This window comes from Lipotes vexillifer, unplaced genomic scaffold (genome assembly GCF_000442215.2).
Source record: "Lipotes vexillifer unplaced genomic scaffold, Lipotes_vexillifer_v1.1 scaffold489, whole genome shotgun sequence".
In the NCBI taxonomy this organism is placed as follows: domain Eukaryota; kingdom Metazoa; phylum Chordata; class Mammalia; order Artiodactyla; family Lipotidae; genus Lipotes; species Lipotes vexillifer.
In genome coordinates this window covers 340189-357185 of record NW_006790533.1, presented here as the reverse complement: position 1 = coordinate 357185, position 16997 = coordinate 340189, and the positions used below count along the sequence as shown (strand labels likewise).

The window sequence follows — 16997 nt, the reverse complement described above, 5'->3', positions numbered from 1 at the left end:
TTTCCAAAATTTGATTTAAAATACACTGTCTGTGAACTCTAACCAATAAAGCAAGAAAAGTAAATAAATAACAGTACAGGAAAGAAAGAAATAAAAGGCCATAAAATCATACATGGGAGACATCCTAGAGAATTTTAGTTTACAACTTGTACAAACAATTCTTCCTATAAAGATATAGTAATCTATAAAGTGAGGGATTTGTATAAGAGGAGACAAATAAATCAATGAAAGAGAAGACTAAAATTAGATTCAACCACATATATGGCCAATTTCTTTTCAACAAAGAACCCAAATAACTCAATGGATAAAAGAAAGTCTCCACAACAAATAGTCCTGGAGTAAGAGGATGTGTGCATAGAGATAATGAATTTTGACCCCTACCAAATGCCATTCACAAAAATTTGTTCCAATATTACAGACCCAAAGAGAAAATTAAAGTTCAAAAACTTCCAAAAGAAATCCTAAGATAATTTATTTGAAAGTTTGTGATAGTCAAATATTTCTTAGAGAAAATACAATGAAAGTAACCATAAAATTTTTAAATGATAAATTAATCTTCAAAATTTAATATTTCTTTTCATGAAAAGTCATCAGGAAGAAAATAAAAAGGCATGCTACAAGCTGAGGGAACACATTTGAAATACATATATTTGACACTGATTTATATCTAGAATCTATAAAGAATTTCAACAAATCAATTAGGCAAACAACTTAATAAAAAATAAGAGTTTGAACAGACAATTAGTTAAAGCAAATGTATCAAGTGTCCAATAAATACATGTAATACTGTTCAACATCATTAGTTATTAGGGAAGTATTACCACCAAAAGATAGCTCTTAACCCACATTAGACTGGGTAAAATTAATGTTAACATTTCATTGTAATCCTATCTGCCAGCCATCCCAAATATCCCTCCCCTGGGAAAACAGTTGGCTACCCACGTGTATTTCTAGAGTCATTTTAGGCATATGTGAACATATAAAACATAGAGTTGTTTTCTTTTTTAACATATAAATATTAGTATACACTATAATCTGTTACGTAACTTGATTTATTTGGAGATCTGTCCATATTAGTACATAAACAGATCACTCATGTTTGTAACTGAAAATAATGTTCCATGTAGAAGCTTCAGTTTAACACTATAAAAATCATCGAATCATATGGTTCAAATCTTCAATACCAAGTAATTATTTTTATATTTCTCTGCTCAAGCATCATCTGATATGTATATGAACAATATGATAGCAAGTTCAAGTTAAACCAAAGGTAACAGATAAAGTTACTACCGTTACTGTATTATCTAAATCAGCTGACACCCAAATACCATCTAATATCTTAAAAAATAATTCCAATATTCCATAGTTACTAAGTTTAAAACATGTATTAAATATTTTTCTAATTACATTTAGCAAACTCACAAGAAAAGTGTATAATTGACTATGGACTGCAGACACTTTAGATGAATGAACAATAAAGAAAAACATTGTCATAAAAATTAAGCAACAGTGTACAGTTTTAAGCAGAATGTTTTGTAACTTTCAAAAAAAGGAAGAGATAGATGCTATTGTTTCTTCCTTGAAGTAACTCAAAACTAAGCAGAAAATTTCATTATAAACTCTTTAGGTCGTTATATGACCTACTTTATCTCTCATTTACAATCTTTCAAAACCATGTTGTTAGTTTTTTTTTTCTTCCTCTTATCCTCATCTGATTGAAGTGAATAAACTTTTCTTCACTTTTAGAAAATCGTACTTCCTTTAGGCCAGATTCCCCTCAGTGAAAAGTGATTTTATGGATGTCAGCAGAAGTGAAATAACTGTAAGAAATCAAACCTCCATCCAGGTATGTACAGGGCTCTTTGGTCAACACTGCCACATCTATGGCTCATATAGTGTTTCTGTGAATGGAGACCCAAGTATGATGCCTGAAATTAAACAGTGCCAAAGTGGCCTAAAGGGGTTAGAGTCACAAAGTGGGTACTTTTCTAGGCTGAAGGCCACTGTTTTCAGTTTTTATTTGTTATTTCTTAATCTAATATGTATTAATCTCTAAAAAGTAGGGCAAAAGCATGATAATATATATTTTTTTCTTTTCAAAAGGTTAAGTCTTCTCCTCACTCCAGCTCTTTATATCACTTGCTCCTCTCTCCAGAAGCAGCCACTGCTACAAATCTCTTGGCTCTACTTCCTGAGTGGTTCTGTTATTAGTAAACAAATGGTAGTATGCTGTCTATAATGATTAATGCAATTAAGTACACAGCTGTAAAAATTTTAGAAATGTACTCACAGCTAATGTATAATTTAAAATTCCAAGAATCAAACCTTAATTTCAGAAGGTATGCTCTTACTTCTGTGCCGCTGAACTGTAGTAACTATACGTGTACAGTACTTGCAAAAGTCTAAAGTACAACACAAGTGAGAGGCTCTAATGCATTGCTTTCAAGTTAGAATGAAGCCACATGGAGCTTCTGAGCTTAAAAGAAATGTCTGACCACTGGCTTTCCTCTACTCCCCATTTACTTCTTAGGATAGAACTCAAGCCCTGGCTCATGGACTTCTCGGAGGGCCACAGGAAAAGGCGAAAGTTACTTAGGCACCATTATTCTGTATCCAGACTAATACCAGACCCAACGCATGGCATGACCTGGAGCAGAGCTGCTACAAAAATGTATTTCTCCTTTAACCCCTCCATGTAAATCATCAGAAAGCTTCCCTCCACTGATTTAAACAAATTTGTCTTTGACCTCTAGAGTCAGAATTGGCCTCAACAGCTCTTTCAGATGGTTGTAGTATTGACTGTTTGATGTATGTCAGCTACCATAAAATGCAATACTATTTCATGACAGATCTTCAAATAATGCCACATACGTCCAAAGTCATGGTAACAGTCTCTTTATTCCAAGTAAATCAGTAGCATGAAATACTGCAGATTAATGAAATAATGCACTTTGTTGTATCAAGCTTTGGCATCTAATGCAGCTGTGATTTGTGGTAGTGTTCAACCAGTTGCAACACCTGTCAGCATGCTTCCTCTAGAACTTCAAAAGGCTTCCGATAAATACCAAATGCTTGAAAGGGTTCTAATGTGCATAAGTAAGAATTTTTCAGGGTCTGTGATTTTTGGTATTTAACAACCAGATCAATATGATAGTTCATAAAACAATCAGTTGCTTAATGATCTATCTGCAAACATTCAAGTCTGACAATTTGAAATACCACAGAAGACCCAAGAAATTATATTTGTTCACTTTTCTGGAAGAAAAAACTTATTGAACACTCTTTAAATAAAACCTAAACTCTAAAACTAGAGAAAGATTTCCAATCAAAAAATATTTAGATAATTTCTTTAAGCATTAAATGTTTTTCAAGGAGTTTTCAAGCAGTCTCCACCGATTGATATATATATGTATATATAAATAAAAATGTATAAACATTATATATATAATATAATTAAATATTGTTCATTATATAACAAGAAATTATATTATACAGATAAATTATTATAACTAGTATATATTAAATATATAAACAAAATATTCACAAATATATACATATATATAAATGTATATCTCTAAATTGAAATGAATTTCAACATCTTTATGTTTAATAAACTGTAATACAGGAAGATATTGTATTGAGTACAGTATTAAAACATTTTGGTACTTAACAGTTCAAAAATTATTTTATTTAATTGAGACCAACTGGCCTCATTGCTTCTTATAAACGTTGCAATATATATTCAGTAAAAAAGAATAAAAATGAACACATGTTTCTCCTTAAAGAAGGCAAACAAAGGTTTTTCTTACACAATAAATCAGCTGCTAGTGGATTTCTAGGACATTGCTTTAGGCTATTTAGGTATAAAACTTAAGGAAAAAAATTACCTTTGTGTGGATCCAAAACTGGTAGAGGAGATTGAACTGAAGATGAACAGCATAGACTGAAGGTGGTATGAAGAGGGCCAGTGGGGAGTAGAATATCTGAAAGATTAAAACATTGTAAATTTGCACATAGGACTTCTCAACATAACATATACTATTACTAATGATTGAATATTTTGAGTCTATCCTTCAGCAAACATGCCTTATTTTTAGCAAATATATCTTATTCTGTACATTTTATTGCCATGTTTGACCTTGCAACATTAATTTTTCCACATGATGATAAAGTTATAGACATGTTGGAGCTAAGTCCACTGGACTTCTATTTCACATTTAATATTGTCTTGTTAACATAGCATACAATGTACGTTATTTCCTTAATCTTGAAAAGGTTGGGTGTATTTCCTGGAAGTAAAGAGGTTTTTTAATATATACAAAAATACTCACTTTCTTTAAGTAAAGGAAACGTAGGAGCATGTGCCTTTATACCTTGACAGCTCCTAAACACTGTATTATTATGGCATTCTGAGTAACGAAATGCAATTATAGTAAAAGACAGTAACTTCATATGAGAAGGGGAAAGAATACATTTTCCCTCTTAAATTTTACTTTATTATTTTGTGGTTGACAATATCTCCTGATTTTTTTTCAAAGTTAGTAAAGAAGGAGCTATGATACTGTGCCATTGTGGAAACAAGTTTTGAAGGTCCCTATTTCCTAACAGACGGAAATGCCTCTGCCTTGGGAAAACAACTTATTCGTAAACCACTGGTTAGAATCAACGAGTAAGCACAATCTGCTGTGTTCTCCCAATGACTTTGATCCCCAAGAGTGGTTTCATGTTGTAAGAAAACTTTCTATTAAATGAAAAACTAAACAACAAAATAGGAAGAAAAAGAATCAGACTTCGACTTTACATTTTGGGGTTTATAAAGTTAATATTTCCAAAAGATGAGATATTCTAAAAACATGCTTTCAGAATACTACAATTTTATTTCTGAATTATTTTAAAGCTTTTGTTCCCAATTAGGCCAAATATCATTTCAACAACGTTTAGTAATGAGGATATATTTGAAAGCAGACATTTCCATAAACTCTTATAGTTTTTGTTTCGAACTTTAAGTCATGAAAAATTTCAGCTGTCATCACAACAGGATCAGTTTCATTATTTATAAATTCATTATTAAGCAATGGATTAGATTAGTGAACAACGAAAGAACACTGGGCTCTTACTCAAGACATTCCCTTTTAAGCCTTCATTCTACTACAGAATGGCTCTGTAATATTTACAAATTTCTTAAACTTCTCTAGGCTCCAGTTTCCTCAAATGACTGGTGAAGGAGAAGACCATCTGAAATCTAGCCGTCTTTTTAGTTCCAAAAAATCTCTAACATTGTGATTTGATTTGAGAATATATTAATATAGTTCTCTTACAATAGGTGAAAAAAATACTTGAAACACATATATGACCAATGATTTAAGTATTTTAAGTTAAGGAATATTTTGGAAACTTTGAGATGTAAATAAAAATATAGAACAAACTTGATGCTTAATAAATAGTTCTCTCTGGAAAAAGAGTTCATACAAGATGACTATTTACAGTTCATTATAATTCCTCAAAGTGTGAAGAAATAGTCCTTTGGGATAACAACAGCTATTATGGAAAACGGTGTTCTATCATCAGATAAACTGTGAAGAGTTGAGGAAGGCAAGTGAACTTTCTTTACCATAGAAATTCTCAGAGACTTTATCATGCTAGTACAAACCACAAGCCTGTTAGCCCATAGAACACTTTCTTAAGGAATTTCCCATAAGATTTCCTAAAAACGTATTTGATGAACCATGTTGTTGAACTGGAAGAATCAGTATTCTAATATGACCATATTACCCAAGGCAATATACAGATTCAATGCAACCTTTATCAAATTATGAATGGTATTTTTCACAAAACTGGAACAAAAAGTTTTTTAATTTGCACAGAAGCACAAAAGACCCCAAATAGCCAAAACAAGCTTAAGAAAGAAGAACGGAGCTGGAGGAACCATGCTGCCTGACTTCAGACTATACTACAAAACTACAGTAATCAAAACGGTATGGTACTGGCACAAAACCAAACACATAGATCAATGGAACAGGTTAGAAAGTCCAGAAATAAACCCACACACTTACAGTCAAATTAGTCTATGACAAAGAAGGTAAGAATACATAATGGAGAAAAGACAGTCTCTTCAATAACTGGTACTGGGAAAACTGGACAGCTACATGTAAAAGAATAAAATTAGAACATTTTCTAACACCATATACAAAAATAATCTTAAAATGGATTAATGACCCAAATGTAAGACTTGATACTATAAAATTCCTAGAGGAAAACACAGGCAGAACACTCTTTGACATAAATTGCAGCAATATTCTTTTGAATCCATCTCCTAGAGTAAACAAAAGCAAAAATAAACAATGGGACCTAATTATACTTAAAAGGTTTTGCAGAGCAAAGGAAACCATAAACAAAAAGATAACATACGGAATGGAAGAAAATATTTGCAAATGATGCTACTGCCAAGGGCTTAATTTCAAAAATATACAAACAGCTCAATATCGAAAAAAAATCAAATCAAAAAATGGGCAGAAACAGACATTTCTCCAAAGAAGACATCCAGATGGCCAACAGGCACCTGAAAAGACGCTCAACATTGCTAATTATTAGAGAAATGCAAATCAAAACTACAATGAGGTACGGCCTCACACCGCTTAGAATGACCATCATAGAAAACTCTAAAACTAATCAGTGCTGAAGAGGGTGTGGAGAAAAGGGAACCCTCCTACTCTGTTGGTGGGAATGTAAAGTGGGGCAGCCACTGTGGAGAACAGTATGGAGGTTCCTTAAAAAGTAAAAATAGAGTTACCATATGATCCGGCAATCCCACTCCTGGGCATATAGCTGAAGAGAACTCTAATTTGAAAGATCCATACACCTCAATGTTCACAGCAGCACTATTTACAGTAGCCAAGACATGGAAGCAACCTAAATGTCCATCGACAGATGAATGGATAAAGAAGATGTGGTATCTTGATACAATGGAATATTACTCAGCCATTAAAAAAGAATGAAATAATGCCATTGGCAGCAACATGGATGGACCTAGAGATTATCATACTAAGTAAAGTAAGTCAGACAGAGAAAGACAAACGTCACATGATATCACTTATATGTGGAACAAAAAATGTGAAACGAATGAATTTATTTACAAAACAGAAATCGACTCATAGGCATGGAAAACAAACATAATTACCAAAGGGAAAGGTGGGAGGGGGTGTGGATAAATTGGGATATTGGGATTAACAGATACACACTACTATATATAAAATAGATAAACAACAAGGATCTACTTTAGCACAGGGAACTATATTTGATATCTTGTAATAACCTATAATGGGGAAGAATGTGGAAAAGTATCTATATATGTGGATATATATATATATGTATATATACACATATGTATATTTAACTGAATCACTTTGCTATATACCTGAAACATTATAAATCAACTATACTTCAATTTTAAAAAATTGATGAAACAATGTCTCAAATCTTACAAATCAGTAAATATAATGATGAACTTACAATTAGAAAAATGAACTCAACATAAATTACAAAAAATAACATTTCTAATAAGAAATAAAGATATATGTCAGGGAGTAAGTCACATGAATCATATTAAAATTAATTTCTTGTGATTAATATAATACTATAAAAAGAGCCTAATGATACAATTAAGGTTCCAATTTCTAAAATTGAAATCAGCTTAGTAAATGTCATCTAGTTCTGAGAATTCTTATCTTCTTCTCTACTTCCAAATCCTACATAGTTTTAAAAACTGGTTTAAATGCCACTTCCATCATAAAGCTTCAGATGGTACTAATTTGTCAGAAGAAATTTTTCCTTCCTCAAACTTAAACTCTCAGTACCTGGGCCAGAGGATATTGTACTGTTTCCCAAATATATCCACTTCTGCCCTGCATTAAAACCCATGTTATTCTGACTCCAAGGCTCTTTTGCCTTAAATTACACTATCTACCTTAGGTCATTTTATTACCTTTTGATAGAGGTCATATATAATAGGGTCATGAAGGAGAGAAACAACACAAATCTGTATGCGTGAGGAGAGAATAAAGATAGGTCTAGAGGTGACCTTAGGCTAATGGGGAGGAGATGAGTGGGTTTTATTCTGTTCATCAAGTAAATGGGGCAGGCAGGGGTTGTATGAGGAAGCATCATGAAGGAAGAAGCAACATGGCCTTGAGGGGGAACCGTGAGTATTCTGGCACTGCAGAAGCCATTAGAGAATGGGCAAGAGATTGGGGGGAACCATGGAATTCATGGATAGATCTTAAGGAGTCTGTGAACCCCCTGGATAGGACTATAATAAAGTGTGAACTTGTATGTATGGGGGAAATGTGTGATTTTCTAAAGAAACAATCTATAGCTTTCATCAGGAAGGCTCTGGGGAATCTGTGGCTCACCACAGCCAAACAAAAACAAAAGATAATTTAGACATTGGTCAAACCAGAGAGGGAGCATTTTAATGCCATCCTAAGGAGATTGGATTTATCCTAGGCCAGGAGGGAGTAGTTAATGTGTGATTTTTAAGCTTGTAAGAAATATAAAAGTGGTATGAAGTCCTATTTGTACAGCCCAGTGAAAAATCATGCACATTCACCACAGCAGCAGCCATGGGAATGGAGAGGCAGAATATATACAAGAGATCAATGGATTTGGTAACTATTTAAACATAGGAAATGAGAGAAACAGATGAGAATTAGAAGACACCCAGATACCTGGCTTGTGTGAAGGGTGATGTTGTTCACCAAGATGATGAATAGGAGGAAGAGTAGATTTATAAAGTTCATCTTAGGGTATATTGTGTTGAAGCCCTTGAGGAATATTCCAAGAAAGCTGTTAAGGAAGCAAATATGTCCTGAAAATATCAACTGGACTAAAAAACGACACTGGATTTGCAGCTGTGGATCAGTGGAGCAGTAGGCCTGGAATGCAAACCTCAGTAAGTTGAAGAATCATTCAAAGGAGGTGATGAAACAGAGGTAGGTTTGATTTACTTCTCTCTTTCTCCAAGAACAAGGAAGGAGAGAGCTGGAGGTATTTCTTGAATAGAACATATGGATGAGGGAGGAATAGGTGTGTGTGTGTGTGTGTGTGTGTGTGTGTGTGTGTGTGTGTGTGTGTGTGTGTGTGTGTTTTAATGTGAGAGACATGAATATATTTATGGTATATTCAGAAGGAGCAAGTTGAGAGGAAGAGGGACAAATGCCAGGAGTCAGTGACAGGACAAAGTCCAACAGAGGAACACAGTAGGACTAATGTCACCAATCTAAGGATTAGACCTACTGAAGAGAGGTGAACATTTTCTGCAAAACTAGAGGTAAAGTATATGCAGTAGGTCCTTGTTGGTTATCTATGAACCTAAATGGGAAAAGAACTTGAAAAAGAATACATGTATATGTAGAACTGAATCACTTTGCTGTATGCCTGAAACAAACACAACATTGTTAATCAACTATACTCCAATATAATATAAAATTTTTTAAATCAAATTAAAAAAAAACTTCTAAGTATATGTACTTGTGAATTCACAAATCTTAATGAAAATATCTGAACAGAAATAGAGAGAGGGAAAACCAGAAAAACTAATTTCTCTGTGAAGTTTTAAATTCATTTATTGGCTGACAAATAGGGGCAGCAGTGGAAAGATCTTGAGGAGACTGAGGAATTTTAGAAAGGCTTCTCCCAGGTAGGGGAGAGGCTCATGTTTATGGCTTGGTTAGCAGCACTGACAGCTCATTTGGGTTTGGAAGCCATTCGTGGAGGGGCACCAAACTCCCAGCTGGTGATGGAGGACACCCATGGCGCTCAGCAAGCTGGGTGTGGGAGTGAAGCAGGTGAGTGACCAGATTCAAGCAAGGCTTGGGGACTTAAGGGCAGATGTAGCAGAAGGAGGTAGCCTGTGCTTGCTAGAGTCATGCGCATGAAGCATCTTAGGTTAGATGAAGTAGGAAGGAAAGCCACGAGGAAAGACAAGTTGGGAGAAAAAGCAGGGGTTGACAGAGGAGAGCTGTCCATGAGTAAGCTGTAAGCAAAATGGTTAAAGCTCAAGGGTACAATTACTTTGAAAGAAATATTTAAAAAAAAATCTTTTGAGCTCCAGATTCATGTCTACTTTATTTTAATAAAGTAGTTTAACCTGACTAAGAGCTGCACTTCTATGATTCTTGTTTATTTCTGTAATACTTTACAGACATTTTCCTTGAGAATTGAGAAACTAAAGATTGAATAATTCCTTAAGTCTGTGATTAGCAATGACAGAGAGCCAATTCCTCTGATTGCAGGTAGAGTACTCATCTCCGTCCTTAAAACACATCTACTTAAATTGTGATGTTTGGAGAAAGTGCTTGTGTTTCCACTTAGAAAGTCTTCTTTAAGAAATTTGGGCCCACCCTTCTGTTCCCATTTCTGTGCTCTTAGCCGTTTCCCCTTTTCCCCATTCCGCCTGCTTACACATCCTGTATTCTAGTCATACTCAACCAATCCTGCCGATACCTTGATCTTAGATTTCTAGCCTCCAGAACTGTGAGACAATGCACTTCAGGTGTTCTAAGTCACAGTTTTTGGTACTTTGTTAGGGCAGTTCTAAGAAAATAATACACATACCATACATGTTACTTGCCATTCCCTACGTTTACCATAGTTGTTCATAATTTTGTGTTTTCACAGACATTCTCCTTCTACATAATGTTCCACTTATAACCATATTCATGGCAAAATTTTTTTCTTCTTACAGATTGGGCTCAAGCCTCATTTCTTCTGTGATGCTTCACCTGACCCTCCTTGGTTCTCACAGCAGACATCTCTCTCTAAATCCTTAACAATTTGTATTACAATGGCTGTAGACTTGACTGAATCCCTCCAAGGAAAGCAATCACCTTAAGAACAAAAGCTCATGTCTTACTTCTCTTCATATCCCCAACCTCTGCCACCATGAAGACCTCTGTCAGTCAAAAGTGTATACAGAAAAAAACATGAGTGGATGCGTTTCTCAAAACAAGAAAAACAACATGTAAAGGGAGTGTTTTAGCCACTTGAACATTTTTTTTAAATGCCAATAAGATAATGCTGTTTTATGTAGAGGTCTTCACTATGATTCCCCTTATTTATCCTTCATTATAAGGACTACAAGTGACTATCAGATTTCTGTAAAGAAAAATATCAAAAATCAGGGGAAAATTTTATTTTTACCAAATTTCAAAATGGCTTGGTAAGCACCAGAATAGTTCCATTTTGCTGATCTGTGCTAGAATCAAGGATCTAAAACTGGTCAACACACAAACTGGCAAAGTGCTTCTTTTATTTAATGTATGGACATAAACTTTGTCTTACTAATGTCTTTGAATGGAGGTTGAGGGTGGTGAAGGGATACCTTGGAGTTCTGAGGCAAGGTCCTGAGAGAAGTTTTGTTTTTTTTACTTCATGGGAGGTTCAAGGCATGTTTTCCTTCTGTGACATAAGAGTTGTGAGAATTTTATACCCACTGCATTTGACTGCATTACATCAAAGTTGTTAGTTTCTTGCGTCTTTATTTGTTCTCATTTATCTTTATATAACTCCAACTCCCATATATTGAAAAATAGTCTTTGCTTATGTAGTTTGGCAGAGAGTATGTCATAATAAAAAGATCTGAGATTTCACTAGAAGTTCCTCTGCGGTTTTATGTGTAATATAAAAACAATATTATACATGTGAATCATATTTTATATAGTTCAAAGAATTTACACACTCATTATTTAAGGTGATCTTCCAATAACAATATGAGAAGGCAGAGCAAATATTAATGCCTAATTTCATGTTCAAAATCACTGAGATTCAAACATTACTTAATTGGTTCAGTGTGGCAAATCTAGCTAATAACTCATCTAAGGCTGGAACTCAGACTTCTTTCTTCCAAGTGAATTGTTCTCTACTGTTTCCTCAATGAAATTAATATGTATTTTGAAATTATTATGCTCAAAAATAATATCATCATACATTTACATATTCCTTAACTTTATAGATATAAAGGTTTTCACAAATTGGTATTTTAACTGTATGTCTTTCCTCTGATACTGGTTAAAATTTACTTATTTTTAGATTGCTAATATGCTCTAAACATATTTTACTAATTCTTGTAATATTGATAATACCAACCTAAAAAACAAGTACCTCTGAGAGATACTACAGAGCTAAAAAAAAATTACATAACCCAGTCATTTAAGCTAACTGTTTATCATTTTTTACTGCTTTTAAAAGAAATACTCACCTACTGAAATGTAGATAGCATACTATTTCCCATTCAATAGCTTCATATGTTATGCAAATATGTTAAAATATATTTTATTCCAAAAAGTAATTAAGTTACCCTGTGCTCTAATTTTTTGAGGATCTGTTAGATCATAGACATTTAAATGAATGACAGATTTAAATTATTTCACACACTGGTCTTACCCTAGGTAACTCAGAAAAATAATTTCTTTGACAACTATTAAACTTTTTGTTTCATTCATTCATGTTATGTGTATTTATTAAGCACTGACTGCATGAGGCACTTTATACATGCTAAGTATGTAACAGTGAAAAAGTAGAAGTAGGTTCATTTACTTCAGAGTTTACATGCTGGTGTGAAAGACAACAATGCAAATAAGTATTATAATAGAATATGCAAGGCTTTATGGGAGGACAGAAAGAAAAAAAAAAGTGGCCTGGGGGAAGTTAGGAAGGTGGCTGTAAAAGAGAAATGAATTGAATCTTGAAGGATATAACAATCAGAGGTAAAGCATAAAAAACTTTCTAGGCAGAGATAACTGTATGTTCAATAAAATATCAAGGCATTATGTCATGGTAGATTTAGAGAATTGAAAATTAATTGTTAAACTGGATGGCGTGAGGAGGATGGAAGATGAGATTGGAAACAGGTTGGATCAGGTTTAGAACAGCTCTGCCTGTGATAAGGACTCTATGAGGTTCCTTTCTAACAGCTATAAAGGAGTTTAGCTTGTTCAGAGCTGACATTTTGGAAAATGAGTGTTGGATTGAGAGATTAAGAATGGAAACATAGCTACTTTAGATCAACAGCCAGTTTAACAATTGCATGGCTGAATCATTGTTCTTTATGATACTCTAGGGGGTTCCAGGAATCAATGTCTATTGCTAATGGCTAGATCTAAGTTGTCTTTTTCTAGAGTTGGTATATGATCTACGGTGGCTCTGAGTTTGAAAATGCAGGTATGGACATGTAGTTCTATCTTTTAATGAACTATTTGTTTTATAATAGTTTTATACTTACAAAAGGGCTGCAAAGATAATATAGGAAGTTGCCACATTACCTCCCCTGCTCCCCCCGACTCTCTATTGTTAACATATTACTAAGCTGCATTGAAACAACTAAGGAAGTGACAGTGGTACATTACTTTTTTTTTTTTTTTTTTTTTTTTTTTGCGGTACACGGGCCTCTCACTGTTGTGGCCTCTCCCGTTGCGGAGCACAGGCTCTGGACGCGCAGGCTCAGCGGCCATAGCTCACGGGCTCAGCCGCTCTGAGGCATGTGGGATCTTCCCAGACCGGGGCACGAACTCGTGTCCCCTGCATTGGCAGGCGGACTCTCAACCACTGCGCCACCAGGGAAGCCTGGTACATTACTTTTAACTAAACTCCACTAAACTCTACACCTTATTTAGATTTCATTAGTTCTGTTTTTCTTCCCCCCTAATATTCTTTTTCTGCTTTAGGATCCATCTAGGATAAAACATTACATTTAGTTTTGTATCTTATAGTCTCCTCTGATCTGTGACAGTTTCTCAGACACTCCCTGTGTTTCATAACCTTTACACTTTCGAGTACTGGTTAGGTATTTTGTAGAATGTCACTCAATTTCGGTTTGACACATGTCTTTTCTTATGGTTAAACTGGGGTTATGGGTTTTGGTGACAAAGACCACAGGGGTGAAGGTCTGTTCCCATGTATCTTGTCATAGGGTACATACTACCAACAGCATATTTTTATCACATCTTATCAAAGGGTACCTGCTACCGATACAACCTGATGATGTAAACTTTGACCCGCGATTTATTGTGTTTGCTAAGTTTCTCCACTCTAAAGTTAAACTTCCACTTCCACCCCACCCTTTGTCCCTTTCCGTACTCTACTCTTTGTGAAGGAGTTACTAGAGTCCACACTCAAAGGGCAATGGTAAAGGAGGTATTAACCTCCATTTCCTGGATGGGGGCAGTATCTACATATATAATTTGATATTCTCTTGAAATTCTTTAGGGGATTTCGTTTCCCATTTATTTGTTCCTATTTATTTATGTATTTAATCATTTATCTATGTCAATGTGTACTGATTTCAAAGATATTTATTTTATACTTTGGATTATAACTTCACACTATGTTATATGTTTTGTTGTTCAAATTGTTCCACTTTTTGGCCATTGGGAGCTCTTTCAAATTGGCTCCTGTAACCCTTTGACTTATCCCATTCTTTTATTTTTTGAGCACTTCTATAACTATGTTTTGAATATAAAGCTGTAGCATTCAGATATTTTATTTATAAAGTTGGAAGAAAAAGAGATGTTAACCCTGACCCTACTATATATTACATAATATTCATGAGTCTAGACACATTTTATTATTTGCAAAGTGGAGAGACTATCATGTTTAAGGCATTATGTTAATTAAGATGTGTATAAAAGACTGAAGTAGCAAGCAAAACCATATATTTAATTATATAATGAATAAGCCTCACTTAAAAAAGTGCTACCAAAAGGGGCAATATAGGGATAGGGGATTAAGAGGTATAAACTATAATGTACAAAATAAACAAGGATATATTGTACAATACTGTTTTGCTGAAATCCTGCTTTCTGTTTCAAGGTTCGTTGGATTCACTGGCAAAATAACTACTCATCTTACACAACTGAGCAGATTTAATTAATTTTTTAACAGAAGATTATTTAACTTAATTTCAATATACAGTCATTAGAAGGGGATGAATAAAAGTTTTAGAGAGACATAACAGAGTATATATCACCAGATTGATCCGACACCTACATCCAGATTCAAATAGCAGCTGGGAAGTCCCAAGTAACAGAAAGCTGGAGTCCCAGTTGGGAAGGGTCCCGGGCAGTGCATCCACCCCACAGGTGAGACTTCAGTTTGCCACTCGAAGGAGCCCAGTTTTTAGAACCAGGCTGCATGCTGATAACAATCAACCTACATGCAAGTTTGCAGCTCTGGTTATTGTCATAAATGCCTTGGTCTTAACTCATAAGTCTTGGAATGTTCTTGATCCCCAGGGGCTGGCCAGACCCTCAAGGTGCAAGAAGTCCCAGGACTTACTCTCTATCTTATCTAGTGGTTTACAGTGTGTGCTGGTGACACCCCTTTGGCCTGGGTGTAGCTCAGCAGTTTGGCATGCAGCCAGCTTTAGTGTCACTGTCAGGTCAGAGAGAGGCCTAGTGTGGCCTCTGTCTGAAGCCTGAACACGACTACTTTACTAGCTTCCCCAACAAATACAGGGAATATAGCCAGTATTTTATAATAACTATAAATGAAGTATAACCTTTAAAAATTGTGAATCACTATTTTGTATACCTGTAACATATAATATTGTACATTGACTACACTTCAATAAAAAATAAATCAATAATTTTGGGAAAAAATTTACTCCACTAATTGTAGCTCTTTGGGGATAAGTAATGTTAAATCACCTAAAACTGGATTTTAAAAATGCAAAAAGTATGGTTATAAATTCTCATCTTTAACTACTTTAAATGACAGGCCTGCCACCCTAATTTTCACAGTAATGTCAAAGAAAAGCACTCTGAGCTTTATTTTTCTTTTCATTTCACAAATCAATTCTCTCTCCAAAGACATGACCCATTTATTATTTGTTCTAAAATACATTGTTACCTTAGTAGCTACCAAATTATATGCCTTATATAGCTGTATCGATGAAAAGAATCTTACAAAAGATTCAAAGAAAATGAATAGACCTGACAACTCTGATTTTAATGTCTAGAAAGACCTATCACAGGCTGGCAACCATCAGGGATCCTGAAACCATCCAAGTTATCTTCTGGCACACTTACAAATATTAACCAAGAATCCAGGCTGATTGACAATCCCTACCTTTCATGTCTCATACTGGAAATCCTTTCTTCCTCCCCAGCTCCACCCCAAATTAACAGCTGTAATGCATTCCCAATGCTCATTTACTTATTCAGCATATTTTCTGTGTCTTTGGCAAAGTGATAAGAGGTTATAAAGGGAATTTAGTCTGGCAATAAATAGGTGTGAACCTGCATTTCACTTCAATTTTCACTAATCTGTATCTTTGGATGCATTGATATAATAGGGGAAAGGACACAAGCTAGACCAGGATAAAGATGGGAGTCAGATGTCTGGACTGTTCCAGCCAACAATGTTCAATACTGGATGATGGGTGGGTTCCCCTGAGATTCATTTTGTAGCTTTAAAAATAGATGATTTAAATATCGTATCTCCCAGGTTTCTTCTACTTCTGAAATCTCTGATGCTCAGATAGAAAATTTTCCTTTGATCATTCCTCAGATAATTAACTCATTAATGACACTGATTTACCTGGAGCAACTTCCAACATAGCTACATCCCTTGGAGACTTTCTCCCCCAAAATGTAACTACTGGTGGTTTGGGTTATCCTTATGCAAAGAGTAATGTATAAATCAGGAGGGAATAAATATTTTTGAGATTATTATTTTAATCAGCCATACAGTCAGCCTATTTTGTATAGGATAATAGCAATTTGTATTAATGCAGCTATTCCTTAAGAGGGAGGGTGGACAGTATTCTCCTCCCCAGTCAGGAGCCTGTCCTTCCCTCCATTCCCTGGACCAGTCTTGAGGTATATACAGCTGTGTAATAGGTAGTATGTTCCTCTACTTTTTTTTTTTTTTTTTTCCTGCGGTACGCGGGCCTCTCACTGTTGTGGCCTCTCCCGTTTTTGGGGCACAGAGTCCGGGCGCCCCTG

General features: G+C 34.8%; 1 protein-coding gene across 1 annotated transcript in view; it reads right to left on the bottom strand.

The window, feature by feature from the left end:
• The window catches only part of AGMO (alkylglycerol monooxygenase), a 338930-nt gene that overhangs the window by 210910 nt on the left and 111023 nt on the right, over nucleotides 1-16997 (bottom strand). The window contains exon 5 of the mRNA XM_007463784.1: nucleotides 3888-3983. Coding sequence (XP_007463846.1) covers nucleotides 3888-3983 — 96 coding nt within the window. The remainder of the gene's footprint in view (nucleotides 1-3887; nucleotides 3984-16997) is intronic.